The 27,442-nt window shown below is 35.5% G+C and overlaps 3 protein-coding genes across 5 annotated transcripts in view; 1 reads left to right on the forward strand and 2 right to left on the reverse strand.

Annotated features, from left to right (window-relative positions):
• Window positions 1–5,526, forward strand: part of LOC124308222 (fasciclin-2) — a 75,247-nt gene extending 69,721 nt beyond the window's left edge. For all 3 annotated transcript variants that reach the window (XM_046770725.1, XM_046770727.1, XM_046770726.1), the window contains one exon: window positions 712–5,526. In XM_046770725.1, the coding sequence (XP_046626681.1) occupies window positions 712–853 (142 nt within the window). In that variant the 3' untranslated portion in view covers window positions 854–5,526. The remainder of the gene's footprint in view (window positions 1–711) is intronic.
• A 970-nt stretch (window positions 5,527–6,496) lies between these two features.
• LOC124308223 (galactosylgalactosylxylosylprotein 3-beta-glucuronosyltransferase I) lies at window positions 6,497–15,901 on the reverse strand. Its single transcript, XM_046770730.1, has 4 exons — window positions 15,143–15,901; window positions 9,983–10,527; window positions 7,584–7,880; window positions 6,497–6,677 (listed from the first exon to the last, which is right to left on the reverse strand). The coding sequence occupies exons 1-4, from the start codon at window positions 15,270–15,272 to the stop codon at window positions 6,579–6,581; spliced, it is 1,071 nt and encodes a 356-aa protein (XP_046626686.1). The 5' UTR covers window positions 15,273–15,901; the 3' UTR covers window positions 6,497–6,578.
• Window positions 15,902–21,933: 6,032 nt separating this feature from the next.
• Window positions 21,934–27,330, reverse strand: LOC124307167 (helicase swr-1-like). The gene has a single exon (XM_046768605.1). The coding sequence runs from the start codon at window positions 26,905–26,907 to the stop codon at window positions 23,530–23,532; it is 3,378 nt and encodes a 1,125-aa protein (XP_046624561.1). The 5' UTR covers window positions 26,908–27,330; the 3' UTR covers window positions 21,934–23,529.
• Between the last annotated feature and the right edge of the window lie 112 nt (window positions 27,331–27,442).

The raw sequence follows: 27,442 nt of genomic DNA on the forward strand, positions 1-27,442 counted from the left end.
AGCACAAATCCTGTTGTAAAAATATATAATGTGCAGAATTATTAATTACAAAAATACTACCTTTTGTATGTAACTGCAACTTGCATGATCATCTCTAATAATGCTCACGAAATGATTTACAACAAATCTATATATGTCTACATTTAGAAGTACTAATACTGATTGTTTTCAAAGCATATTCATGTTTGCTTCGAATAATCGCCCGTGGCTCTGTTTTATATAACCTGCAGTTGGACAGCGCAATGACGTTGCTCATATGTTGAATTCTATCTTCATCTTTTTGTCACAATCGTTATCAAATACCGTTAGTAATCATTCTTCAAAATTTCATTAGCATGATGCACGCATTGGATGTCGCATCAGTTTGATTGTTTCGTATTCACCGTATAAAATGATTATCTGCATAGGTATATCCAGAGAGAATAGATTTGTTGCGATAACGGACATTTATTGAATTCAGTCAAATGTTATGACACAATGTTTGTTTACAACAATAAATGTTCACTTGATGTAACAGAACAGCGATAATTGGCGTTATTAAATCAAACACAGGTTATTTCAATAAAGTAAAAAGTACTTGTGACGAATCCATTATTCAACAAAATTTATTTGGTACGTTTAACAAATCTTCTCTCGGCGTACCCTGCAATTTGATACTTTGTATACTTTATCACTGTTCTTAAACTAAAATGTCTATTTCAATGGTTTCAGAGAAGAGAAAGAGCCTCTTAGGGAGGAAAAAAAGATTACACCAATCATCGATTCGGGTCTGCGACGAGAGACGTCTGTTAATTTCAATGGAAAGACATCTGTCTCAAAAACTGGCTTAGTGGGTAAAGACTCAGCTGTCTAGATATTCTTCCGGCGTACTAGATTGTGAAATATTTATTAATAATATGTTATTTTATCAACTCTCTTGGATTTTCTATTATTGTTTTCCTTTTTGACACTTCCGACACAGTTCAAATATCACCAACAAAAATATAAAATTGAATTAAGTTTAACGACAACATAATAGATGCAAAAATGAATAATTGTCATCGAATTTGAAACTGAATTTTCAACTGTACCCTGATCGTAAATGTTCAGCTGCACAAATCAAATACGTTAAGCATCAGCCATCAACCAAGTCGATTGATCTACTTGTATAAAATTTTTACTCGAAACGTTTAAAGCAGTTTGAATGTAGTTGAAAACTTGAATGCTGTTGAGAAAATCTCTGTAACCCTTGTAATCCTAATCAAAGTTCTGTCTATTCGAGCGTTCAGTTTTTCGACAGTGAACTATGCCTTCTTGAAGATAGAATCAGAATAGAAAATAGCAAGAGGGAGAGACGAAATAGCGAAACAAGCGAACTGGTAATACCATTTTATGTATTTGAGGAAGGGGATTTCTTTGAACAGTTGTGATTCGATATAACCTGGAAGTACCTATTTTATTCACCCTAGGAAAACATGTCGAAAACTAAAAGAGATACAGGGAAGTTTTCTTTGAAAGTTGAAAGACCTTTAAGAAAAATGATAAATCTAACATGAAGAGAATTTTGAATCTTACCACTTCTCGAGTTTCTCAAATAATTCCTGATTTAAAAATTATGAATCAGAGACAATTCAAGAGAAATAAAAAAATATAATTTCATTATAGTTTCACAGGAGAGTCTTCGAAAATCGGATTAAAAATGATTAAGTAATCTATTTTATTAGTAAAACACAATTAATTCGTAATTCTGTACTACAATTTATAGTCTGTGGCACTAGATACACTAGAAAAAAATTGCCCGCAATGAAAATGTATTTGCAGGAGATGGTTGAAAGTTTGCTTGTAACGAAACTCTTTTAAACATCATCTGGTTTCTCAATGTCATCACTGAGATTTTTTTGTTTCTATCAGACTAGTGGAATGGAATTTTGAATTTATCACCATTTATAAATAAAATTGATTAACAATAATTTCTCTCCTGATTTTTGTGGACACTTGCCTCGAGTTATGTGGTGTAAAAAATGGTTGTTTTTGTATCTGCCTTCAATCCCGCCATCGCTGCTCATAGTTAAAATACTGGTTACTTATTGTAAGTTAGGAATTACTTGCAAAAATTCGATATTTGTGTAAGTGACAATATCTACAGGTAAACTCATATCAACATTAGCTTTTGCCGTTGAAGCCTTTCAAGTTCTGTGTATCTCTTCCAGTTCCAGAGATTTATTCCCCTAGGACGATTAAAATGTAAGTCCCCGTATGTTTTACTAAGATAACTTTAATTAAAATTCACGTGTTGAGGTAGAGATACGAATAAAAATTTGAATTAAATTTTTCGCATGAAATGAAAACAAGTATGAAATAAACTCCAAACACACGATGATGATTGAAATTGTCGTGAAAACGTTTCGCAACTTTCGTGAAGAAGGATAAAAGGGATATACTCTGTACATATACGTGTTGTATTTCCAATCAATATTTGTCAAAAATATTGTATCGAAAGTAAGACTGCTTTAGTCTCACCCTCTTAGATTGCTATTAATATGTAAGACTTACGTCCATCTCCTTTTAATCGAGCTTCATAGTGTCAGAATTGATCGAGTCTTAATCGCATATAGTATATAAAATACTTAATTGATACTCATTTAAGATAAAATAAGAAAATCAGGAACTGTCGGCCTTGTGTTTAACATTTAGGTGGTAGCTCAGAATCAAAAATATTCCTGTTTGTAATAAACTACAACCGTAAACTTTTGCAAAGACTACATTAGAATTACAGTTTATCGATAGATGCAATATAGGTTTTTTTTTTTTATTGGACTAAAGGACAAATAAACACATGGACGGAAGTAAGGAAAGAACTAACTTGCGTGACAGTAATTTCCATAACTTGGATATCAAAGTATTAAATCGCTATGTGATTAATGTTCTTTGATAACGAATTTGCAGAAACGCAGGATTATATTTTATAGGTGTATGAACAGTTTAGTACGCTGGATAATAGAAATAATCATCTGCGCTTTTGTAGATGATGGGGTGAAGTAATGATAATGCTAACAATGATAATAGAAGTATTTCTCTGAAGAATCGTACCTACAATTATTTGCATTATATATACATGATGTGTAAATCTTAACTTATGCACATATAACAATGTAAGAATACAAATCTATGCGTACATATGTAAATGCATAGTTTTCGTAGTGATGAAGCAGAAGAAAACAAAATCACCATTATTCATAGATATTATATGTATATGAAGATCGTATGAAAGTTTTTTTTAATCACATTTATATTTCGAGATACAAAAATTGAAAGAAGAAAATGAATCACACAAGTTTAATTAGCATTCTTATATAATGTGTAACCTGTATTTATGTACCATAAGTGTTGTTCAAATGGAGTGACGGTTAATCAGAATGTCCACTTTCCATAATTAATTATTGCTCTAATATCATCTGTCGTTTCTTTGAAGACTGATTTCTTTAAGTAAATTAAGATATCTGTCTCATTTCCTGGAAACTGAGTAGTTTACTTGTTTATCAATCTTAATTTTTAATAAATGATTACTTTGAGCACGCTATGTAATCACGAAAAGTTACTTATTTCAAATGGCCGATAAGTACTTCTATATTATGTACAATTATACCGTAATTATGAACCAGTTGATTTTATCTACGGCCCTAAATATGTGATGTGTAAAACTTGTATAACTAATGGTTAATCGTTGTATTTAGATTTTAATTTGATATCGTATTGTATGCATCATAATTCCTCCTTTCCTTCGTTTTATTACTTTTAATATCTTATTTTCAAATCGCAACCATAATATCGTAATAACTTGAGATATATTTTTCTCAATTGTAATCGTGTATTATATATATAGGTATATATATAATACATCTATAACATTATATAACGCGTACCGTATAACCTAAAATAATTGACGAAAAAATCTCTCTAGATGTATGTATATATATATATACAATGTACACGTATACTTATATACATATATACATCACAATTAAATATTGTATAAGCACGCTGTATAATGACATTTTCTAGACTCCCCACAAGATTTATCATTAGATATTTCGCGTGACAAATGCCAAAAGGACTTATATAAAATTATACGTCCTTTTTGCTTTGCAAAGCCAAAAGGGCGTATATCTTAAACATACGCTTTTTTGGCGTTAGTACATCAAAGAATTTTTTTTACAGATCTTTACGTTTTAAGCGATTCCAAGTTTAATGGCAAAAAAAAATTTTTTTATCCGTCGTTTTGGCACAAAACCCTAACTAACTGCTGTAATAAACCCTTTTGGCATTTGTCAGGCGATTTATTCACGCAAAATTTTCCTACATTCATTGATTAATCCCAGGGAAATCGACCTCGAACTATGCCTTAATTTACTCGTCGTTGGTTTCTCTCGATCGAGGTGAACGTATTTTGGAAAATACGAAAGAGATAAGAAAGTTATTGACACGATTCAAAGATGCTTGTCAAGTTTTTTGATCCTATTATTTTAAGACTTCTGATCGCCAAATGACTTTTTCATCGGAAAAGGTATTTTGTATCATGCATGAACAATAAGCTTAAAGGTCAATGGGCGATTTTGGCGGGGATACCAGTTCATTGTCATTGTATCATTGTGCATTAGATTATAGTGTATTGGGAATAAGGCTTTTTTGCAAAAATACAGTTGAAATTGTGATAAGTTTTTGTAAATGCTTGATGAACGTTTTCTCCACCCTAATGGGAGAAGGACGGGAGATGAGGGGAACTACGATTATATTAAATATATAATATATCAAAATTATATATGTAATGTAACCAGCTTCGGACGGGAAAACCCAGTGGGATATATAAAGTTTAGTCTTTAAACTCGCGTGCATTATATGTATTTGCGTGAAATGTCGATATTTCGGTAATGATCGAAAATTGATCACTGCCCATTATATACCTACAAGCAACTTTTCTACCAGTTCTTTATATTGTTTTCAATTTCTAGCGAATGCATATATGGTGCGCAGGTAGCTTTTTTACGTAAGGTATATGACAACAGTTTTGCCAAATACTATATAATAGAGTACTTATATATACATATATTAGCTTGTAAGTGATCGAGCATGCTGATTGACGGTATACACCCACACGGCTATGTCAAACAATAAAATACCTGCATACGATAAGAATTATAAAATAGTAATGTTAATGATAAATAAAGAACACGCCAAAATCTAGGAAATTCAAAACAAAAAGATATGCAGCTATTTTTTTTAATCTGTTACCATAAAAGTATGTACGTGCGGCTTCCCAAAAGACAAAAAAGTATTAAACACGCATCTTCCAGAAAACATCTTAGGTAAATATATATAAATACATGTATATGATTATTATATTGATTGAAACTTACACACTTGTAATATTAGAAGGTTTTGTAGATATAAGGCATATTTTTTATGTATGCTTTTTCTGTATGCGATAAAAAAAAAAAAAAAAAAAATCAAAAAAAAAACTACAAAAAATCAATAAAAATTGAACCATTTTCAAAACAGATAACCGTATTAATCGAATTTCACGTCTCTCTGTTCAGCTCTAATCAATTTATAGTGAACAAATACCTCACGGTAATAAAAAGGAATAAAATCATATTTAATTAACACAAATATTGAATAAGGGATATTACAAACACCTGAACACTGACTGATAAAAACAAAATATAATTACTTCTAAGTAATTCAGTTATCTACAGATTCACTTTGTTTCATCAAGCTTTGAATCCTGTTTCGATCACAGATAAGTTATATGATTCTGGACTATGATTTTACACCAATTTTTCTTCCTGAATTGAAACTGTCCCTGGGTCATAGTAATGTATTTTGTACATTGATAAGAAGATAAATTTTTCTAAAACTGTCACTGTTTTGGCAGATTGTCTTCACAATTCGAAGTGAAAACACCATTGATTGTCCGAGTCACAGCGATTTGAAATTGTAATCACATGAATATTTACGAGCACCAGTTCGATTGTATAGAGATACGCCTTTTTTTAATAAAACAAAAAATGCATCCGTATAGCTAAATTAAAATTACAGAAAAGTTCTAGATTTAGCCAGGCGCTTTTTTGATGCGGTGAAAAGAAGTTATAATCGGTTATAGGCCCAAGGCCTGATTCATATCTTTATCAATAATCCTACAATGTTTGACAGCACTAAAAGGGGAAGGTTGCATGCGAGATAAGAACAGTTATAGCTTTAACAACAAACATTGTTGGAACCTTTATTTAAAAACAGTTTTTAAGCACCGTAAATTCATAATTTTACGATATCACTCACATACTCACGTAACTATTCATATACGTAAAACTAGATTTTTATTACATGTAGTTAACCCTATAAATATCTCCTATATAAAAAACAACCGTACTTGTTACGCAGTCTTGCAAGCATTCATCAATAGTTCTATTTGTTCTAACGGCCCAACCCGCAATTCGTGGGTCAACTATTTTTTTTTTTATTATTATGATATATTATTATGAATGCTATACAGTAGTATTTGATTATTTTTAATATTACAAATGCCCACAATTGTCCACCCGTTAGACTTCAATACCCTCGTTCGATTTCTTGCCTTTTTTAGTCAAAAGTTGTTCGGCACTTAGCTTAGGTGGCTCGGTTCTAGTGTGCCAGACGTATACCTGAAAATAAAAATCACATAATCTTTGAAAGCTGCGAGTCAAAATTCTTTGACAACATATTTTAACAGTGTATTTGAATTTTTTTTAAGGGAATGTGTTTCATCGATAACAATTTTACGTTCAGTCACGACTCTCGGGTTATTTATTACAGGAGAGTAATTGCGGTTCCTTGTTAAGCTAGTTATGATATCACATACGAGTGTAACAAAACCTAGTTTAACACGTGAGGTGTAACTTTACAACAAACTGACTATAGCTTGTGAAAAACGACAATGTGTAGAAGTTAAACATAAAATGTCCAAGATTTTTTTACAGCCTGACGATGATTGACCAAGCCTTGTCGAATCGTTAGTGACTCTTCCACAGAGAATCAATTATTGATACATAATGAAAATTATTGATTTAATTTTTTGTACGAATTACGGATACAAATTTTCCAATAAAGTAACTGATGTGTGAAAATGCATGGCTAACAAAACCTTCTACCTACATCTAATTAATTCGAAATTAAGATTTGAATTGCCAGTCTCTGCATTCTTTCATGTAATCTAGCATACTTCCGTAAATTTTGTGAACAAAATCGAAGGTTTATACCTATTCGAATTGGATAAGATAAATCATGTTTCAATATTCTTATAAATTATGATTATTACATTCAACTGAAAATTACATCTCAATCCTCACCAATTGAATTACAGCTAAAATCGCATCGAATGATTCAATGGTATCCAAAATTTTACCACGAATATTCCTGTTTTTTCGACTGATAATTATCGGGATGTATAAATTTGCGAAAATAGTGAATGAAAAATAGTTGGGTTTAACATTCTCAAAGAAACTCCTATAGGATGGTATCTGAATTCATACCGAAAAAAAGCTTTGTACGTAGTGTGTCTAACATTATACCTTTTTGCAACAATCAGCCAGGGGTTCCAGCTGGTCCCTGGTGGTTATGTGTCGCAATATTTCGCTCTCTTGATAACCGGATTGGATCTCGAATGAGAACCAAGCGTCTTTATGTTGGAAAAGCAGCTTCAACTTGAACGCAAATCCAGCCATGTCAATGGGAAATGGTCTGTCGGATTTCCATGCCGAGTTGAAACCAACCACTTTACGCGTAGCTTCGTCGCATATCGGTTTCTCGACCATCAGACCTCCGACCAACCCAACGGGCCACACGCCGACATGCTTAATCTTTTCCATCTATAATCATTTAACAATTATCTGGTAACAATATGATAAATGAGGGAGAATGATCATTGGTCTCTGAAAATATACCAAAGATTATTTAAAACATAATTTCAAACAAGTTCATAGTATTCCGAATGCCGTAGTTTTGTTTTTCTAAAGCGGCACTAATCTGTCGATTATTTTATTCCTCGATGCTTTTACACAAAATCTTTCAACAATGGCATTCGGTGCAAAATGTTTCGGAAGACAATAACAAAAAACCTGCAAAAAAATTAAATTTCTATGTTTTTTGTGCTTGCCTTAATATCATTCTGTTTTTCTCTTCAAATGTTACTTCAAAATTCTATATCATTATTTACGAATCTACTTAGTATTTTTTCATTTCTCTCTGATAAAACCCGCTTCAATTTATCTGTATTTTCCTGCAAAATTATACATCAAAGAAATATTCCACTAACTTAACTAATCGGTATACTATATTATATAATATACACTTTCACTTTTTTCCAGCTACTAAATATTCATGTAATTCTTACAAATATCAATTGGTACAACCAGCAGATATCAACTAAAATCAGTTGAACTACTATACATATACTATATTATATAGACCTGGAATTGTAGAAGAGCTGTAATTTCTGGAAATCTAGGTACCGTTTTAAAAAATTTGATTTTGAACATTGAAGGGCCGAAAACTTTGAGGGCCTAAGGCTATAGCCCTTTTAGTCCTACGGTTAATCCGGGCATGGCTGTAAGTATCGTAGAAATATCAAAAGCTAGCTTATTTGCATCAAAAATTCTTGGGAAGCTTTAAACTCGTTTTCGTCGAAACTACATGTTCAAAATTGGCTGCTTCGATAACTCAAGTTGTAAACGACTGAATGGCGTTTTCTACAGCATGTTCGAATCCGTACACTTTACTACAGTTTATTGATCTACATTGGTCTTTTCTAATTTTTCATGGAAGTTTTTGCCAATAGGTAAAATATCTACGTAATTAAGTTAGCTTTCAAGTAAATTTTTATTTTTTTTTGCTCTCAGATGACTCAGCTCGGTGCTATAACCGCAGTCAATTACCAATCTGCCGCTGTTACCCTCGAACAAAATTAAACGCCACCATCACATAAATAAATTGTTTCCGAAGAACAAAATATCTTATTATTCCTTAAAAATGCCTTTATATGTTTATATCCCAAGAAAATCAATATGATATCTGCGATATTTTTTTAGAAAAAAAAATGCGAAAAATTCATCATTTTTCACCCGGTTACACTAATCTTCCTCGTAAATAAATTTCTAGTACTTCATAGAACAGACAATTTTAATGCTTTCACGTTTAATGACAGCACGAAAACGACGACAGTTTCATAAACAATAAGAATTTTACAGTGAAGAAGTTGTAAAAAGACATACACACACACCCATAGAAAAGCTTAAACAGAGTAATTTTCGAGAAGTGCAGAGATTTTCAGTAAAAACTTGTTTAGTTTCGATAAAAACTTGTTGAAAAATTCAGAATAAAAGGAGATATTTCAGAGTAGCGTAGACATGAAAATGCAGAAGAAGTATTAAAAGTTTGATATAACAAACTATGAAAAACTACGATAACCTGAGTATTTGGAGGAAATACGAACGGTGTAACAAATAGAAGATATTGGGGAAGGATGAAGAAAGTCACGAACGTATTTTCGGTGAATCAAAAAATATTTTCGAAGAAATTATTCGTCAAGTTGCGCAGAAGCGTCACAAGATTTACAAAGCAAATTGTCACCCGGAGTTTTCTTTCAAAATTCTTCATTAAAAAAAAAAAAAAAAACGAATTGTTGACTTTACGAAATATGTGTGGCGAGGGAAATGTTTTTTGTGGCCAAAAAATTATCGTTTGATTCGATGAAAAAGCGATTGGCAAAAACAATTTGTATTCTCGAATGAAGCCCCATTTATTTTGATAAGCAAATCAGGTACAAAAATAGCAATCTTAGAATGTTTTCAGCTGTCTCTGAATGAAAATTAAAAAGTTTTTGGTTTGCTAAAGGAAATAGACGTATATTTAGAATACTGGGACTGCTAGCGGTGTGAAAACAACAAAAATAAATGAAACACCCCTCGTTTACCTCCTCAAAAAGCTTAATGGAGTACGTATTGTCGTCGTCGGCGAAAAATACGATGCCTTCGTCGTCGGGCGTGAGATTTTCTCGGAGCCACTTGAGGCCCGCGTTCCGTTGCTCGACCCCTCTGGGCTTCTTCCAATTCGGATCGTTTCTTCCGAGTTTATAATTGGGCGGAGTAGGGATGGCCAAATGGGTGAAGGCCAACCCACTGCCCATCAAAAGATTCGTAACCAGATTTGTTTTGTTCGTCGAATCTTCGACGAGTATCCAATGGAAAGTTGGGATGTGCACAAAGGTCTGCGCCAGCCGAGTAAGTTCCGCTTTTTGAACAAACCTTGCAAATGTTGGGGTTATCGCGTATATCGTTGGCTTATTGCGATAATACTCCTTGCCCTGCATTTGTAATAACATTCTCTTCTGCGTTTCAATGCTTTTTATTGCAGCTCTCATATCTTCCGAGATCAACTTAGTTTGTCTGGCATTTTCGTCCAACCGTTGGATTATCGTACTCCTCTGCTCTGACAACCATTCTTCTTGCAGATTCTTGTCTAAAATTTATTGTTTAATAATTAGTATTTAATCGGATTGCAGGCTATGTAAAAAATTTAATTTTCATCATGTTATCAATTGTAATAACCCGTCCTTTACCTCTGAAAGGAATGAAGAAAGAGACCTAAACGCTTCGACTTGAGGCTTTAAATAGAACCTGAACAGTATGTACTTATCTATTGTTTTTAAACGAGTAGAAACGCAAATATTCAAAGAAATTTGTGAAGTCTTTATGAAGTTTTGAACGGCATTTTATCAATCGATTTTTCCTCCTCTCTCTGTTCTGTCAGGTTCGTTGACAGCCAAATCACTGGTATTCGAAACGACTTCGATTCATTTTCTGTATTCAGGTGTACGTAGATCACAACAATCATGGGTTGTAAATGAATATACGTTAGAGTGGTCCGTATTTGAGTCTCCGACGAATTTTTTAGCAAACACACGAATCAGCTTTCGAGTCAGAATTCAAGAACAATTCCCTAATTGTTTCAGATTTATATCCCATTGGTAGTTCTACCTATAGAGCATCTCTTCTCAGCTATACCTATGTTGGCTACTTCAATAACAGAGTAGTCAACACACGCGAATATAATGGTGTATTTTGTTAGCTGGATCCAAACGAAATAAAATGGTATTCTTTAAACTTGTGATAGAGAAAGGATTGACGTGGATCGACTATGATACACGAAAGAGAATATCGAGTACCATAATAACTTCGACGTAGTGAAGAAAGCATTGAGATTCGAGCGCAAATCTTACATTTTGTAATTGTAATAAGTATGTCATTATATCCAATCATTTTCAGGAAGCACCGTCATGTCATTACGAATATTAAAACTGAATACTAAGAATAAGTTATTTGATGGGAAAATTATTCATTGGCTAACCGGATGGAAAACTTTGCAGAATTGGCAAGATATAAGTCTCTCAACTAAATAGACTATCTGAAAGGTCCAATTGTAGTGAAGTTTTATATTCACCACAGGCGTATGTGTTCATCTTGGACATACCGATCGACGTGCACCGCGGTTCATTCTTCATTTTCTACAAAGGCCCACCGAGTAAAACTAATTCCAAATTTAGCATTTCGACCCTAATTCTATATTTTTCGTATTGACTTCTTATTTTTCCATATGATACGATGCTCACAATCAACCTGAAACGAGAGCTGTAACTCCGGTTGCTTGAATAAGGTGCACGTATCGTACCGCAGATAGAGAAACTCACTGCTTACGATTAACGCGAAAACTTGAGGATGACCGAAGAAAAGAAAATGTATTGGCAATCGGTATGACGTGATAATAAAGGAAGAATCCAAAAGGCTGACACGTCGAAACCGTCCGGCGACTTTCTCAATCTAGAAAACAATTGGCCAGTACTAGTCATGATTGTTCGTTTGAAGTGAACCGTGAAATAGCATATGAAATAATCAGCTTCACAACTGTTCTTTCGTTGACAGTCATTTTCTCATTCGTGAAACGTAAAAGCTGGAAAGAAGATGAATTTCGATAAATTCGATCCACGGGGACTAGCTTACTTGAAAAATAAATATGTCGTGCTAGACATGCGAAGACAGGGCTTAAACTGAGGTGCGAGTCCCACGGAAATTGAGATCGAAAATATTATCACGAAATAAATAAAAGAATTTGGGTTCACGTTCTTTCCTGGACTCATGAATCTTCGCAATACATATTTCAGAATTATCAAACGAATGCGCCATGCTAGTAGCAGTTTTACTGCCATTGCCATGCCCGTATCAATGATTTCAGAAATTACTGCTAAAATACTGTTTGGAAGTATTCAAAGTCGGCAGCTGGACAAAAGATGGATTTCAATCTTTACGCGATATCGCATCGCTCATGGATACTATGCAAAAAAAGTAGTTAGTATTGTTATAAAATCACTGTATAGAGTGCGATTTGTAATCAATGGGAAGCTCGCTGTGGTTCTAAGGAATACGACGAATGGGTGAAAAACCACGAAGACAAACAAATCAAACAAAAAAGTTCCGGAAGACGGGGGTTGACGCAATTCTCGAAATGTCCCAAAGATCACGGCAATAATACAGAGTGAAGTTAAAATATTACATTGATGATGACAATTTGGAAATATTGCACGAGGAACGACATTGCGAAGGCTCGAAATTATCAGAAAAAGGGTGTGTGAGTCCGAACAAAAGTATGAGCTTCAGACTTCGCAAAAGAATCTTGTCAAAGAATAACAGTGTAGAGGAAATGATAACAGTAATCATAGCCACGTCCGCCCACAATTGCTAGACAAATGAGAATTCGCAACATCAGTTTTGACCAAAGGGACTTGACAATTGGTTTACTTAGGGCAAGGCTGGAAAGGGTAACGAAGTACTTTAACCGACTTCAAATTTCTATGACATCTTTATTTCTTATCTGATTTTGAACTGATGGTCAGACAAGGATGTGAAAACTTTAGTTTTTTAATCATAAGATAATAAACATTTGAATGTTAATTTTAGAAAAATTAATATTTTCAATAAAAACGCCGCCATTTTATCAATTACTTTTTGTAAAGAAATTTCAGAGTAGCACACGTGGCACTTGAGTGGCAAAATTTACAAAATTTTCATTTGAACTATCAGTAAATGTTGTGTAAAATGATATCTTTGTATTTTGGATCATTTATATGTAACAATGCGAAAATAAAAATCGCCATTCCGAATGTTTCTGCCCTTTACTCCCTAATAAGCACACTGTCATAATCATTCCATTCTACGATAATTCTGAAAAATCAAAAATTCACATAATTTTCTAGCTAGAGTTTTCGAAGTAGTTTTAGTAGAAATATGACAACAACCATACTTCATTGAAAACTTTCGATTGGAGACAGTTTACGAAATGATGTTCGATATTCGAAAGTTACGAACAGGTCTGCAGTGAAGAAAAATGTTACTTCAAATTCCACTATATTTTCCAGCCCTTTTATGCCTACTGGTAAGTAAAGTGAAGTCTAATCACTCTTGCTCATCCAGTAGGTACCTGATAGTATTTTAGATGTACTTGTTACCCAATAAAATGGATTGCCATGGATGTGTAACTAAACGTGTAAGGACTTGTATAAGGATCTACTAAAAATGCGGTGACGGCAAACAGGTAGGTTGAATTCAATTTAAAAACAAAAACTACTTACGTCCGACACCGAATGAAGCTTAATTTTGCTAATGAAGCATCATTTTGTGAGAATAGAAATATTCATTGATTCATAAATGCTCGTGTGTAGCATATAATTTTTTCAGAGGGTCAAAGTGGTGATCATGCTTTCGTGTCTGACTTTTAAGCTGACTTTGAACGTAGCTGAAACTAGCAGCGGGCGCTAGCAGCGAAGTGTCCCCCGGCCAGGGCCGAGACAGTCATCGAGCACCCCGCGCATACCTCGAATCATAAAAGTCATAACTACGAGCAAATTTTTTAAAATTTATACTCAATTCACTCTTGACCTTGGGCAATTGATGAAGCGAGTAATCGTCGTGAGACACGCCCTCCCGTAATTGTTATTAATTTTTTAAGCTTTTTATGTTATTTTATTCCCTAATTGACGATAGCAGCGACCGATTTTTTCAAAATTTATTAAATAAAATTTCATCAATTGTCCAAGGTAAAGAGTGAATTGAGTATAAATTTTAAAAAATTTGCTCAGAGTTATGACCTTTACGATTCGAGGTATGCGCGGGGTGCTCGATGACTGTCTCGGCACTGGCCGGGGGACACTTCGCTACTAGCGCCCGCTGGTAGTTTCAGCTACGTGAATTTGAATAGCTGCTACCAGGCAGGCTCAAGGATACTAGTTCTATTTCAATTAAAGCTTTGAGACTTAGAAACGATGTACAATTTTTGAACTTTGCATTCATTTTACTTGAAATGAGTTTTTCAATACATTTCACACGGTAGCTTCGGAACCATTCTTACGATTTTTAGGAAATTTGCTAGACATTCTATTACGATACGTATGATATTTTCCACAGAAACTAAAATGAATCATATCCGACCCAGACTCTATACGAGCTATAAATTGAACATGTGCTAAGGACAAAAGTTACAGTTATTCAGTATGATTATTTAAAAAACGTGTATATACTGGAAAAAAGAAGGTGCCATGACAGCATTCATGGAGTTTGGCGTAGTTCCGAAGTTATCTACCAGACGCTTAAAACACGCACTTTGATGGTGCATATGTCAGATCAGTCGTGTATGACAACATCATAATGTTGTGAAAAACACAGGTGTCACAGCTCCAACGATTCTAATAGTCAACTTTAAATAGCGCGAAAGAGCGATCACCCCCCTGAAACAAATAAAATTTAGTTGCCTTCGTCACTTCATTTTGAATACGGACCTTTTCAACTCACTGTCAGCCTTTCCCATTAGAGAAATGCTCAGAATCCGGAAGCCTAGATGTAAGGTTTGAAAATTACCGCCAAGTCGAGTCACTCGAGCGGTCACGTGGCTCGGGTAAGCCAATGACAGTGCGCCTGCCATGAGCCATGAATCTACCTTGGATGCCGCGACGCACCAACGCCGTTCACTCGGCAAGCGGTCGCGATTCGATTATACGGACAACAAAGCAGTTGAGCTTGTTACTTACATCGTATCCATTGAAGTATGATAACGGTGACAAGAACCAGGACGAATGTACACTCTAGAAATCGCCGATTCCGCATTGTAGATTTCTCACAGTTTCCGTCGACGACAAATATCGTTTCACTAAACGGCATCGTACGAGCTTCGTTCAATCGCCATGTTACTTCTGACGTATGGCGCCCATTTCGTATTCCAAGCTTCGTCTCGCCGGAGCGCAATACCAAGGATCTTAGTTATCGGGAAGAATGATTGGGCTTTGCGAGTACGAAATGAATCCGAAAATTTTAATCGTTGGCTGCAGATAGTAAATCACGTTATTGCCCGACCACTTGACACACATGTATATAATATAATGGTATGTGTTCGTGCATCCACCGCGTGGCAAGTATTATAAATTGAACTGTGTGTAATTGGGTTTTCCACGAACTGTTCGCCACGACAACTTGTTTTACGAATTATAATTGAAAAATATATCACGGTTTTATATCACGGATACAGTACGATTGTATGTATCAAACGATTATCTCTAGCAGCCTGACAATCTCGTGATGTCACTGGCCAATTTACCCAACCTAATCTCGCGCTATTGTTTTAATCCACAAAATCCAATATTCTCGTACCATGTTATGTCAAAATAATGAACGATGGTTTTACGTAATCCAAAACGTGTTGCAGCACCGGTGACTTTTTAACTAATTTGCATCACTTCTTCCAATAAATTAGAACTGGAAGGCATTTTTTTCGTGGTGCAATTCGATTCCAACAGTATTAATGTACTGAAAAAACATTCAAGTACGTAACATAAATTGCTGCGATGCCTCGATGTCAGTGATGTAAGTGCCAAATGATTGATGATAACCCCGATATACCTAATAATCTCAGTTTTGTACTAGAGAGAATCAAAAAGGAAGAAAACTTTATCGATATTCACTCAGACAAGGTCAACTGAAGGTAACTAAGCGAATGCAAAAATGCGTTGCGATTATTAGCTAGTCGCAAGAAAGCGCGACAAGTTATAATAACACCTTGCGCAACCGTAAACTGACCAGAACGGTTTAAGAACTAAATCGATCAATTTCACCGTTACCTTTGTTGAAATTTCCATCGCTTCGGTACTGTGTGAAATGAGTGTTTTACGAATATAAGCACCCGGTTATGTCAGTGAAAACAGTTATCTCTGCAACTCCATAATACAATTCAATGATATTTTCCGCAAGTAAACGGTGGTTATGTGTGTGCTTCATTAACGGTATAATACTTATGGTTGCAAAAAAGATATCACATTCCGTTGGGCTTGAATAAATACATTTAGCATATAAACTTGTACAACCGTTTTTCCCATGTAACCATGCTTCCATTATAACGTACCGACTGGCTCGCTTGCCTTACTTTTTTTTTATGTCTGACACATTTCACCACATTTTATATTATTGTAATGAAGAATAATTACTTACGTTTAATTATTATAGCTATGGTTTTCTTGTGAATTGAGCGAAAAACGTATTCGGTTTTTAAATTAAGTGATTTTCTATCCTTGTTAGTGCAACACAGCCAGCGCCGATCCTTGTCCTGTCATCTGGGGAAAGCTGTTTCAACCCCCCCTTCGCCCCGGATCTTATACCTGGTGTTCAGTTTCGTATTGAAAAATTGTTCATTTTCTAAGGAATACTGTAGTAAATTGCTAAAAAAATTCAAGCATATAGTCACATTAGAAAAACAATAAGTAAAATATTAATACGATAGATTTTCTGGTTGCAGCGACAAGACTTCTTTTTTTTTTTTGCGGCCACGACCGTAATTCTCGTTCATGATAAAAAATAAAAATGTTTAATATAAGAAATATATAGTCACCACGTCTAGATATATTTACATGTGTATAATGATGACTTACAATTAAATAATATTATCAAAAAGACTAACAAAGGAAACTCCAACTCTTTATATTTTACTCTTGATGCACGTACTCTTACAATTAGTACAATATATTTTTGATGTTTGTGTATAGGTTTATGATTAATATTGTAATGTGATGTATGATTTTTTCGCCGTCCACTTTTTCACTCAACATAATTTCAATAGCAATTTCTTAACGATGAAAAGTGAGTTGAGAAGTCTCCAGGAAATATTAAAAGAAAACTAGGTACACAAGATTTTGAACCATATTGAGAGTGGAATTTTATTAAAAGTCGTTCAAGATTCAGGAATAATAAAATAAACAGATCGTTTAATTACTGCAGCCAGAGTTACGATACTGTAAGTGAATTCTTTTTACATTCAGTTTTCACTTTCCACGGAATAAAGCGCAGGCTTTCCATAAAATATAAGTCTGTATAAAAGAAGCCTGTTGCAAAGTTTTTGTAACCAGATGTACTATTTACTGACATTTTTATTTCAAGGCTAACAGTAAAATTTCACTATCAACACACTTCCGACGCGCCACTTCAAGCTTGTACTCCAGCAAAGCGATTCAAGCATCCATCCACACAGTTATCTTTCATTCACCTCACTTACAATTAGATCTATAATGTTAAATCAACTATCAGTCTTACTTACAATAACATTCTATTGAATTATTGTTTCCTTCTTATAATATTTTTCACCAAACATAAACTTTTTTCTTAACTGAGGTTTCAGAATAAGTATACGAAACTCACATTAACTCACAAGCAAACCTCACCAAACAAAAGGCCTCGATTTCCCTGTAAATTTTTCTTCTTATTTCAGCTATTACGATGTACCGAAAAAGAACCCAAAAATAAGTAGCCTAAATTAAATTCTTCATGTCATTTAAATATGTATATATTTTTTGTAGTAAATAAATCAAGTAAATTATTATTTAAGGCAATCCATTTTTAAGTTACTCAATTCAGTAATTATAGTTTGTTTATACACACTAGTCATTCGTCGTTTGTCACTACCAATATAATAGAATTATGCATTTTATTACAGAAAATGTGGGTGTTAGTATCTGTCGTAATTTGTTTCTTATTCGTTTTGTTTTATTTATTTCCAAAGCCAAACTTTAACGTTAAGCCACAATTTCTAGACGTTATCTTATTTATCAATTACATAAATAATTACGCTAACGGAAAACTATTCCATATAATAACTACTCAAGTATCTACTGATGAATCATTTATTTATAAACTATTTGGGATCATTTTCAGATCTTGTTGATCGATGCGTGCGTGAAGCACAGCGACGTACTTTGTGCTAAAAAAATAAAATCTATTAGAAGGTGTGTTTTCACGCACTTTGTAGGATTCAGATTTAAAGTTTGAACAAAATTACGTTCAAGTTTTGATATTATTCATCTTTTTCTCTATAAAACCCTACTTAAACGATGCGTAATTAAATTAGAAGCTTGTCGACACGTGCAGACGAGACTTGTGTCCCGAAACTAGTTCCACTAATCGCAAACTATTGTTACATGTGTGACTAATAAGATAGAAATCATCAGCAGTATTCATCAACTTTAAGGTTTCTGAAATAAAAGTATATAAAACAAAGTAGCTGAAAATACAATCAAAACACCAGCATCCAAATTTTCTGTAACAGAATAAAAAATAATTGTCACTATTTTTCTTTTTACAGGCAAAAATTAAATTCATTCGTAGAATACAATTTGCGGTATTCATTTTTTGTGTTCATAGATTTTTATCGACCTTAACGAAAATTCAATGATTTTCCTTAAATTAGGTAAAAAACTAGAGTTACAACAAACATTAATTTTTGGGACTTCTATTATAAGAGATCAGGAAAATTTAGAAGGAAATCAGGGTCCGGTTTTCGTGAGGTTCACTTGTCAGGCGGGAAAGTTAGTTTTAAAATATCAGAGAAATAAGTTCTTCTTGACTGACGCTCTCGTGAAACACACCTTACGCAAAAAATACACTTTGTGACTTGGAAATGTGAGTCGATAAGTGTGCTACAGTGTGAATTTTATTTTTTTGGAAGAATTTTATTCTACAAAAGTATCGATCAATAATGATAGATCGGCATTCGTTAGCCACACAACCGCACGAGGCTTTAAACTGATTTACCATTTTTATACAATGTATTGTTCAACAAACGACAATCATATGCTACGTGCATGTCCATGTAGAATTTTTTTGATTATCAGCTATTTCTTAGCCTGACGAGTCACCATTTCTGTCTAAGTTCGATTGCTGATTACCTCACTCGGTGAAAATGATGATTCTCATCTTTCAGTAAGCAATGCTCTACAGGACTAGTTGTTCGAATTTCTTGTAGTTTCGAAATTTCTGAGAAGACGAGTTCTTGCTTTTTTTCATTTGATTTCTTGCTTATCCGTAATCGAGAAACAAAGTGATTGATAAATAATGGTGGTCCTAATTCCTGACTTATCCCTTGCGATATGAAACAATGTTGCTCGTACAAGATAATGATCCAAATATTTATAGTTTACAAAAACGTTCTGTTCCTTTGTCTCTTCTAAAATCAGCAACAAAGTCGACATGGAATAACTCACGAGTTCTTCAGTCACACATAGAAACTTATTTTATTTTACTAAATATTGCAATCGATTCTACCGTAAAAAATGTTTAGAAAATTTAAATAAATGTGGTTTTACTTGACCGTCTAACTTATTGGTCCGATGAGTTTTTTGTTGAATTAAGTGACATTTTGATGAATGAAGAAAAATTGTTTTTCTTCTGCGTATTTCATCGCCATATTCATCGTAACGAACAACTCCTTTCATCCTCTATTTTCACCAACAATAATTCTAATCAACCAGTAATCGGGTTTTCAGGTTTTCCAAAATCTCTGTCATTTTCGCCTCCAGATCATTACGCCGTTGCACCACCTCATGTTTTTGCTGTAGAAAAAAATGAAAAGTACAAATAATATCGACTCGTTTTCCACATACAAGATAGAAATAAGTGTATAATTAAAAGTAGTTGATGATTGTGTAGTCGAATAACCAGGTATACAATTTATAACGCAGTCATCTTGGTGGAACAAAATAACGTCTTATACGGTTGATCTATGCGGTATATAATGACGCTATACTCTTTTCCCGAGCATTACGTACTTATACAGCATTTCATATTGCTGCAATCTCGTAGAGAGCTTGCAATCTTGCATCATGATTGCAGTATTGATGGAATGTTGTGGAAACTTTTTGCCGCAATATGATATGACAATATTTTAAATATTATTTCGTTAAAACACATTGCAGTGTAGCATTACACATTTTTATGTTGTTCATATAAGATATGTACTCTTGAAATTTATACATTACAGTTGGATGAAATTCGTTAGAAATGTTCCACTATCATAAATGTTCGTTGAATTTATTCGCATTCGCATTAAATTCACAAACAAATGAGGCTCATATCATATTTTGTGTATTAATTCATTAACGCACTACTGGCATCAAATTCATTGTCAACTTCAAAGGCGCAGAGTGGATCGATTTTATATTAGAACGGTTTTCTTACAGACTTGCTTGAATTTTGAATTCAAAATAGGTTCCACAGTTGGCCACCAAGCGCGTTGTTAATCACAAAATGTTCGTTACGCTCCTACCCATATAACAAAGGCTTACGTTTGACATAAAGTCACTAATCATATTTACTTCACTAATCATATAGTACGTTCATCACATCATATTTGATATTGCGCTTACTCAATAAGTTTAGGTAGATTTTGCTCGAGTAAATTTGATTATTCCAATTCTCAAAAAAGATTCAGCGGCATTCCAATTTCATATCGATTTCATTTATTTACAACCGTTCATTTTTTATTTTCACGCATGTTGATATCGAAACTGATTCTAAATAGGGGAACGTAGGGCACGACGGACCCCCTGAAAAATATGCCAAAAAAAAAAAAAAAATGTACAAAAAAAAGGTTTTGTTCAATAGTTTCATAATTGATAGTTTATCATCGGTTAGTAAACAAAATTGCGTATTTCGGGAAAAATGGAATACTTTAAAAGTTTTACAAAATAACAGCATTTACATCATTTTTTGGAGGGGGTCCGTCGTGCCTTGGAATTTTTTTTTTTACTTATGGAAATGTAATGATGAATTTTTTCGAGATAGATCATAACAACTTGTAGCCGGTGCTCATCAGCTACAAAAAATAATTAGCGGTTTAGGGAATCGGTCGCGCCCTACGTTCCCCTACATTGTTGCAATATTACCCCATAATATTATCGCAATCTTGCCAGAACCTCCACTTGGTACAGGACGTAGCAGCATTGTCACAGCATTTCTGCAAAGTAACTGTAACATTTCTAATCTTGCAAAACGAAACTGATGCAATCTTGAGGCAGCATGACATGCTGTATGGGTAAGATACCGTGAATAACTAGCCCGGATTATTCGACGGTGATCTAAACCGCTGTGAAAAATGTAAAGTGAGTGTATCTAGCTATCTCTTAACCGCAGATGCCAACTCATTCATCATTTTTTAATTAAACTGCAAATGAATAGGACTTATAATGACTCAGCTGAACAAACATTTCGGTGATTGAAGTATGATTGTTAAATGTCTCGAGTAATACTATATCCGACTTATAATACGACAAGGCGTGACTATATCCAAGCAAAGGAAGCAAGTATATTCAGAGTAATTGATCAATCATGAAAAAAGTGGACAAAAACATAAGTAAAGGGCTATGAAAGTGCGCCCTATAACTACGATTAAGATCACGCGCAATTTTGCCGAGACGATAACAGCAGCATAGCATCCTTTAAATAACTTTTATAACAATTACTGAATAATCAGGGTAGTGGTATAAATGCGTAAGTCAAATAGGTTCAAAGTTCGATTTATTGTCAGACATAAAATGCCAGGCGACATCCGTTTATAATACATAAGATTAGTTTTTCATTAATTTTCATAGTTATACCCTAAATACTTAAACATAACACAGCTCCCGTTAAACAATAAACAAACGCTAGGAGCTGTGGATTTGTGAATTCATCATTAGAATTACCATAATAATAACAGCAACAACAATATTCATCTGCTACAAAAAACAACAACTTTTTCAAACTCATCCAAGTCTTTAATCGCTTTTTACTATTGATTGATTTTTGTTTTACAGCAACTCATATTTGAACGGTATTTGAAAGAAAATTCTTCGATATAATTTTTGAGTCTGTCGCTTGATTTCAGAATCAGCCATTTCGAAACCGAATTTGCGTGAAGCAAAATTTCGATGCCAATGAAAATTACTACGTGATGCTGACCTTGGCTGACTCAGTGTTTTAACGTATAAAGAAGCTAACTTGAAATTTAATTTGAAGACGGGTTTATTTATTATCCTCTGAATATACATTGAAAAATTTTCACATAAAAAATTCGTTCGATTCAAAGACGTACAAAATATGTACATAAATTTTGTTTCGGCAAGTATAACAATATGCACTACAGTAAGGATATCCCCACAGTTGTTTGTTGCTAAATTGTGAAGGTGACTTTTTTCCTAAGATCATTGCATGTGTCAAGATATTTTGAGCGTGGTGTCACGTGCCTGATTTAAGAGTTTTTACGCGAATCCTCCTCATTCTCTTGTGAAACGTCGATTCGATTTGAAATTTTTTTTGATACGTTCATTTTGATTTTAGGAAGTGTGTCCTAGTCAGTGAGGACCAATAAATTGTCACGTAAATTAATAATCGAATAATTTGCAGTGTGCAATCTCAAAGGCATCTCGTGGCGAAGAAAATTGATCAAAAACCTGTGCAATATTTTGAGTAGCTGTCCCGAGGGCACCTTCCGACAATAGCAGGACAATCTTACGAAAAATTTGATATGGGTTCAAAGTTTTGCGAAAGAGTGAAATGGATTATCGTAACAACTCTTAATGTCGGTTATGTAATACCACGGTTAAACACCTCGAGCGTAGAAGCGATCGGTTGACTGAAACACCTTCTAAAAACTTTTGCTGGAGCTTCATGTTATACAGATATGCAAAAGAACTTCGAACAGACTCTACGTATTCACTGCAAAGATGAGAAATTTATTATCACATCTAAATAGAAACTGCTCCGTAATCTCCAGAATATGTATTTAATGTAAAAAAATTTAATTGATGCAAATAACCATTGGGTGATTTAAGCTAATATTTAGTTAGATTTAGGAAATCACGAGATAATTACTGTTTTAATCAAGTCGATGAATTTTATCTCCTCCATAGAGGGCGTACGGTAAAAAAATTATAACGATTGTTTTCAAAAGACTCTTACAAAATATACGGAACAGATGGTTCAAGTTCAAAAATAACGAACAAACAAAAAATATTCATATAACCAGTGTTGTACAATATCTAGATAATTTTAAGTAAAACAATCGTCTTAGATAACTGTATTATCTCATTTTCTTATACAACACTGCTAACTAATATAAGTATTTTCAATATTGCTGAGTGTATCCAATAAGGTGTACCGGACCCTCCGGGCTAAGTTGTTTCCTTTCGGAAACCGTAACTGTTGCGACTTTGTTTCTGTACTCTTTGACCTTGACCTTTTCAGTATCACTTTCAGGCTGGTCAGTGAACTCCGTTAGCTTCTCATCATAATGATAGGGTGCCGGTTCTGGGACCACGAGCAGATCCAACACTTCTTCATTGGCAGCCGGTGGATTCATTTCCTTCAATTCCTGTGACTTTTCGCTCCCCTTACCATTCTCATAATCATAATCGTTTTGACTAAAGCCAAAGAAGTCGTGAGCACTTTTGGGATCATCAAATCTAAGCGTTGACTTGTCCTCGACATGAGGCATGGAGTGTATTTGGACGGGCGCCTGATGCTGCTCGTTCGTGCTCTCATCGAATCTTCTTCCGTTGAGACGAGGTTTCGCCAGCGTGTAGTGTTGACTGAAAATTGGCTCTCGACCCGGTTGGTCATAGATTTTTTTTCCAAACTGACTACCGTCCTTATTTCTGGGTATGTGAACTCCTTCGTTAGTGGCTTGTCTCTGGTATGACTCCCTAGGTTCATACTGACGTGGACTTGAAGGACTTGAAGGGATTGAGGGCACTTGAACGTGCTGCGAATTGGCATTCGGTCCACGGCTTTCGTAATTACTTTGATGATTCGCATATGGGTATTCGTCAGAGGTATACCGATGATTCTCTACTTCAGACGGTTGGTCAGTACGCTGTTCTTGAATGTTATCTCGCGACCGCGTTGTGTCATGGCTAGCCTGCGCCCTACTTTCCTGAGAATCGTATCTAGCTGATGGGAAGTAAGGCGCGTGTGGTTCCTGTGTTGTATCCGATTCCTGGCCACTCGAAAGTCTCGGGTATTCGTTCTCTGCGTTCCGAGGTTCGGAAGAATATTCTTTATAAGGTTCCTGTTCATTTTTCTGTTGATATTTACCACGCATTGTTTTAGAGGCAGAGTCGTACCCAGGCACGAAATATTGTACAGGTTTAGTTTGCTCGCCTTCGCTGGAACCTGCATTAGGAGATGCGCTTTCAACAGGAATATCAGTTTCCGGGGTGGATTCAACTAGCGGAAGTTCAGCTACGTTAGTTTGCTCGGTGCTATCAAATACGAAGTCAAACGGAGCTGGCCAAGCCTGAATATCTTTGGATTCACCATCGTGAAGACTTTTCATAGTGAGTTTCTGTGGCAGTCCAATCGACGCCTGTTCATCCTCATTTGGGTTTTTCTTTTCTACCGGCGATTCTTTCTCAGATTCTTCAGCCTCTTTTGGCTTTGAATTATAATTGTAAGACATAATTCGTTCTAAGCCAGTCATACCGTCATTGTGACCATAAACGTACGTAACCGGCGAATAGTAAGGCATAAAACTCTTGAAGTCGAAATGATACAAAGGTATGTCTTTCTCTTCGGTGGAGCTTTCGTCTTTTGATTTCTCATTCTTGTCCTCCGATTCTCCGTCTGAGTCTTGTTTCAATTCAGATTTAGGGCTTTGATCCACATCCGATGCTTGAGTTGAGCTTTCAAGATCATAATCTGGCTCTTCATTTTTCATGTAAGGCTCATATGGGCCATAAGATTCCGAGTAATCAGGACTTTTCGAGCCTTCGTTACGCTGGGGTGCTGATTCGTCCTGGTCGTTAGCGTTCTCCAATTTCTCTGCCGATTGCGTGCTCTCTTCGGGCCTATCTTCTAGTTCATACTCTTCGTACTTCAGTTCTGGAGCTGGCGAAGAGTACTTTTCCTTCAGTTGTGCCAAGTGATCGTCAAAATCTTCCCTATTCCGTTCATCGTGATTCCTTTCCCACCAGGGCTTTGATTCCGTTTTGTAATTCTCCGAATCCTGCGTCTTTTCAGGGATATATAAACCCGTATTGGGATCTTTGAATTTGACGAAGTAATCGGCAATGTTTTCATCAATCTGCCCCTGGTCTTCTAAGCTTTCTCCATAACTATTCTGCAGACTTTCCGATTTTGAAGTACCGTCATGTCTTGAAATTGGCAGTGATTGTTCCTCTTCATTGTTGTAGCTACTATGTCTTGGAGGAAAGTCTTCATACTTTTCTTGTCTTTTCGGCTCTTCATCGTACTCAAAGTGTTGTTTAGGACTTCTTTCATCCTCAAACTCGTACCTTTGGGGATGCTCTTCTTCATCTTCAGCGTTCGACGGTTTCTCCTGACCATGCGAGAAATTCTCGTACCTTTCCTTCGGGTCCTCGGCATTTATCTCCAATTTTACTTCATCATCTCGATCTACGTTCACTCTCTCCAGTTCTCTCGGCCCGTCAATATGCGTTTCATCTCTCGCCGTAATTTCCTTCTCACGATTTGTAAACCGCTCATCCGTATGTTCATGGTCTTGTTGCTGCTTCGCAAGTAACTCTTCGTGTTCCTTCAGTTTATCAGAATAAGCCTTTTGTCGCTCCTCCAGCTGTTGAAGTCTCTCATCCAATCCCTTCTGCCAATTGACCTCTGGCATATGCCCGTTATTGGGTAACGCAAAATACACATCTTTGTCGCTCTTGAGATCTTTATTTTCGACATTGAATGTTACCATGTCTTCTTTGTTTCTGTATTCAGTTTCAACCTCCTGCTTTATGAGATTAGGAGGTTTGACCGGTAGAGTTCCTGAAGTCGTCGAAGGCGTGCGGGTGGGTGGCAGTAATGGAATTAGGTTGGGAACTATTGGACTTGGTATTTTCGCCAAGGTTGGCTTTGGTGCAGGAGCGGGAGCCGGTGCCGGTGCAGATGCAGGAGCTCCAGCTGCACTATTTCCGTGGAAAAGCTGCTCGTACTGAACCAGTTGTCCAGGAAGATTATTATTCGCGTTTGCACCGAAATTGACAACTCCCGTAAGTCTAATAGTTTCCCGTTGTGTCGGTTGAGGTGGCAACGAGCGCGGAACAGACTTTGGACGCGAAGGTGCTGCTGGCGCAGCGGGTTTCGGTGGAGCTGCCGGTGCTGCGGCTGGTTTTGCAGGGGCGACTGGTACTGCGGGCGGTGCAGGCGGAGTCTGAGACGATGGGGATGGATTGGGAAGCGAAGCAACCTGGACTGGTGTCAAGGTGTAACCCAAAGCATTCGCCAGACCCCGGACGATGAAACCCAAAGTACGTTTGTCCCGCGGCCTTTCATTTTCATCATAAACTACTTCCGCATCCTCCGAGTCTTCGTAGGAAACGGTAGACCGGAGGCGTCTGCTTAGGATACTCTCTACTTTTTCCGTTTGATCGCCATTATTGAGGCCATCGAAATTTGCAGCGTATCTCCGAACTTCGCTCCAGTAGTGAGCGAGGCAGCTCTGGGCGCATAATAACAAAAGCAAAACAACGTGGAATTTCATTATTAATGAGGTAATGGTAATGACTTCACTACACTTGTCAACTTGAATACTTTTTCAACATGTTGGTAATTAGAATTACTGAATTGTCTCCAGAGCACTGATTAAGTCGCCTGGCACAGCTTTATCTAAGCACAACGGATTATTTTTTCACTCTTATCACAAAAACAGTATACAGTCCTTGAATTGATGCGATTAATACAACCACTTAGGTCCAAGCACAACTAATTATTCGTATAGTATCTTTACTTTCAAAATACATGAACTAACGATCGGTTTATTATAAAGATTTCGACAATAAGTACTCGGGAATGGTTGCCTGACTCCGAGGAGAACTTTGACGAGTCTGCAGATGAACTGTCGACCGAGTTATTCAAACAGCGATAAGCAGTAGACTGTCGGTCTTTTCGCTTGTATTTCTGTTGGGGACTGGACTGCTGGTGGTTAGAATTTTTGCATAATATCACAAAGAAATGCGAGTTTCACCTGAATTACATGGACACACGCTCGCTGATTTGAAGCAACTGAAGCGTTACAA

Source organism: Neodiprion virginianus, chromosome 6 (genome assembly GCF_021901495.1).
Source record: "Neodiprion virginianus isolate iyNeoVirg1 chromosome 6, iyNeoVirg1.1, whole genome shotgun sequence".
Taxonomy (NCBI): domain Eukaryota; kingdom Metazoa; phylum Arthropoda; class Insecta; order Hymenoptera; family Diprionidae; genus Neodiprion; species Neodiprion virginianus.

Excerpts from the sequence above, each read along its gene's own strand:
- LOC124308223 (XM_046770730.1), bottom strand. The coding sequence starts at position 15,272 with ATGCCGTTTAGTGAAACGATATTTGTCGTCGACGGAAACTGTGAGAAA. Across the intron at positions 10,528-15,142 it reads CATACTTCAATGGATACGAT|ACAAGAATCTGCAAGAAGAA; the intron begins GTAAGTAACAAG and ends AATAAATTTTAG. Across the intron at positions 6,678-7,583 it reads TGGCTGATTGTTGCAAAAAG|GTATACGTCTGGCACACTAG; the intron begins GTATAATGTTAG and ends TTTTATTTTCAG.
- LOC124307167 (XM_046768605.1), bottom strand. The coding sequence starts at position 26,907 with ATGAAATTCCACGTTGTTTTGCTTTTGTTATTATGCGCCCAGAGCTGC.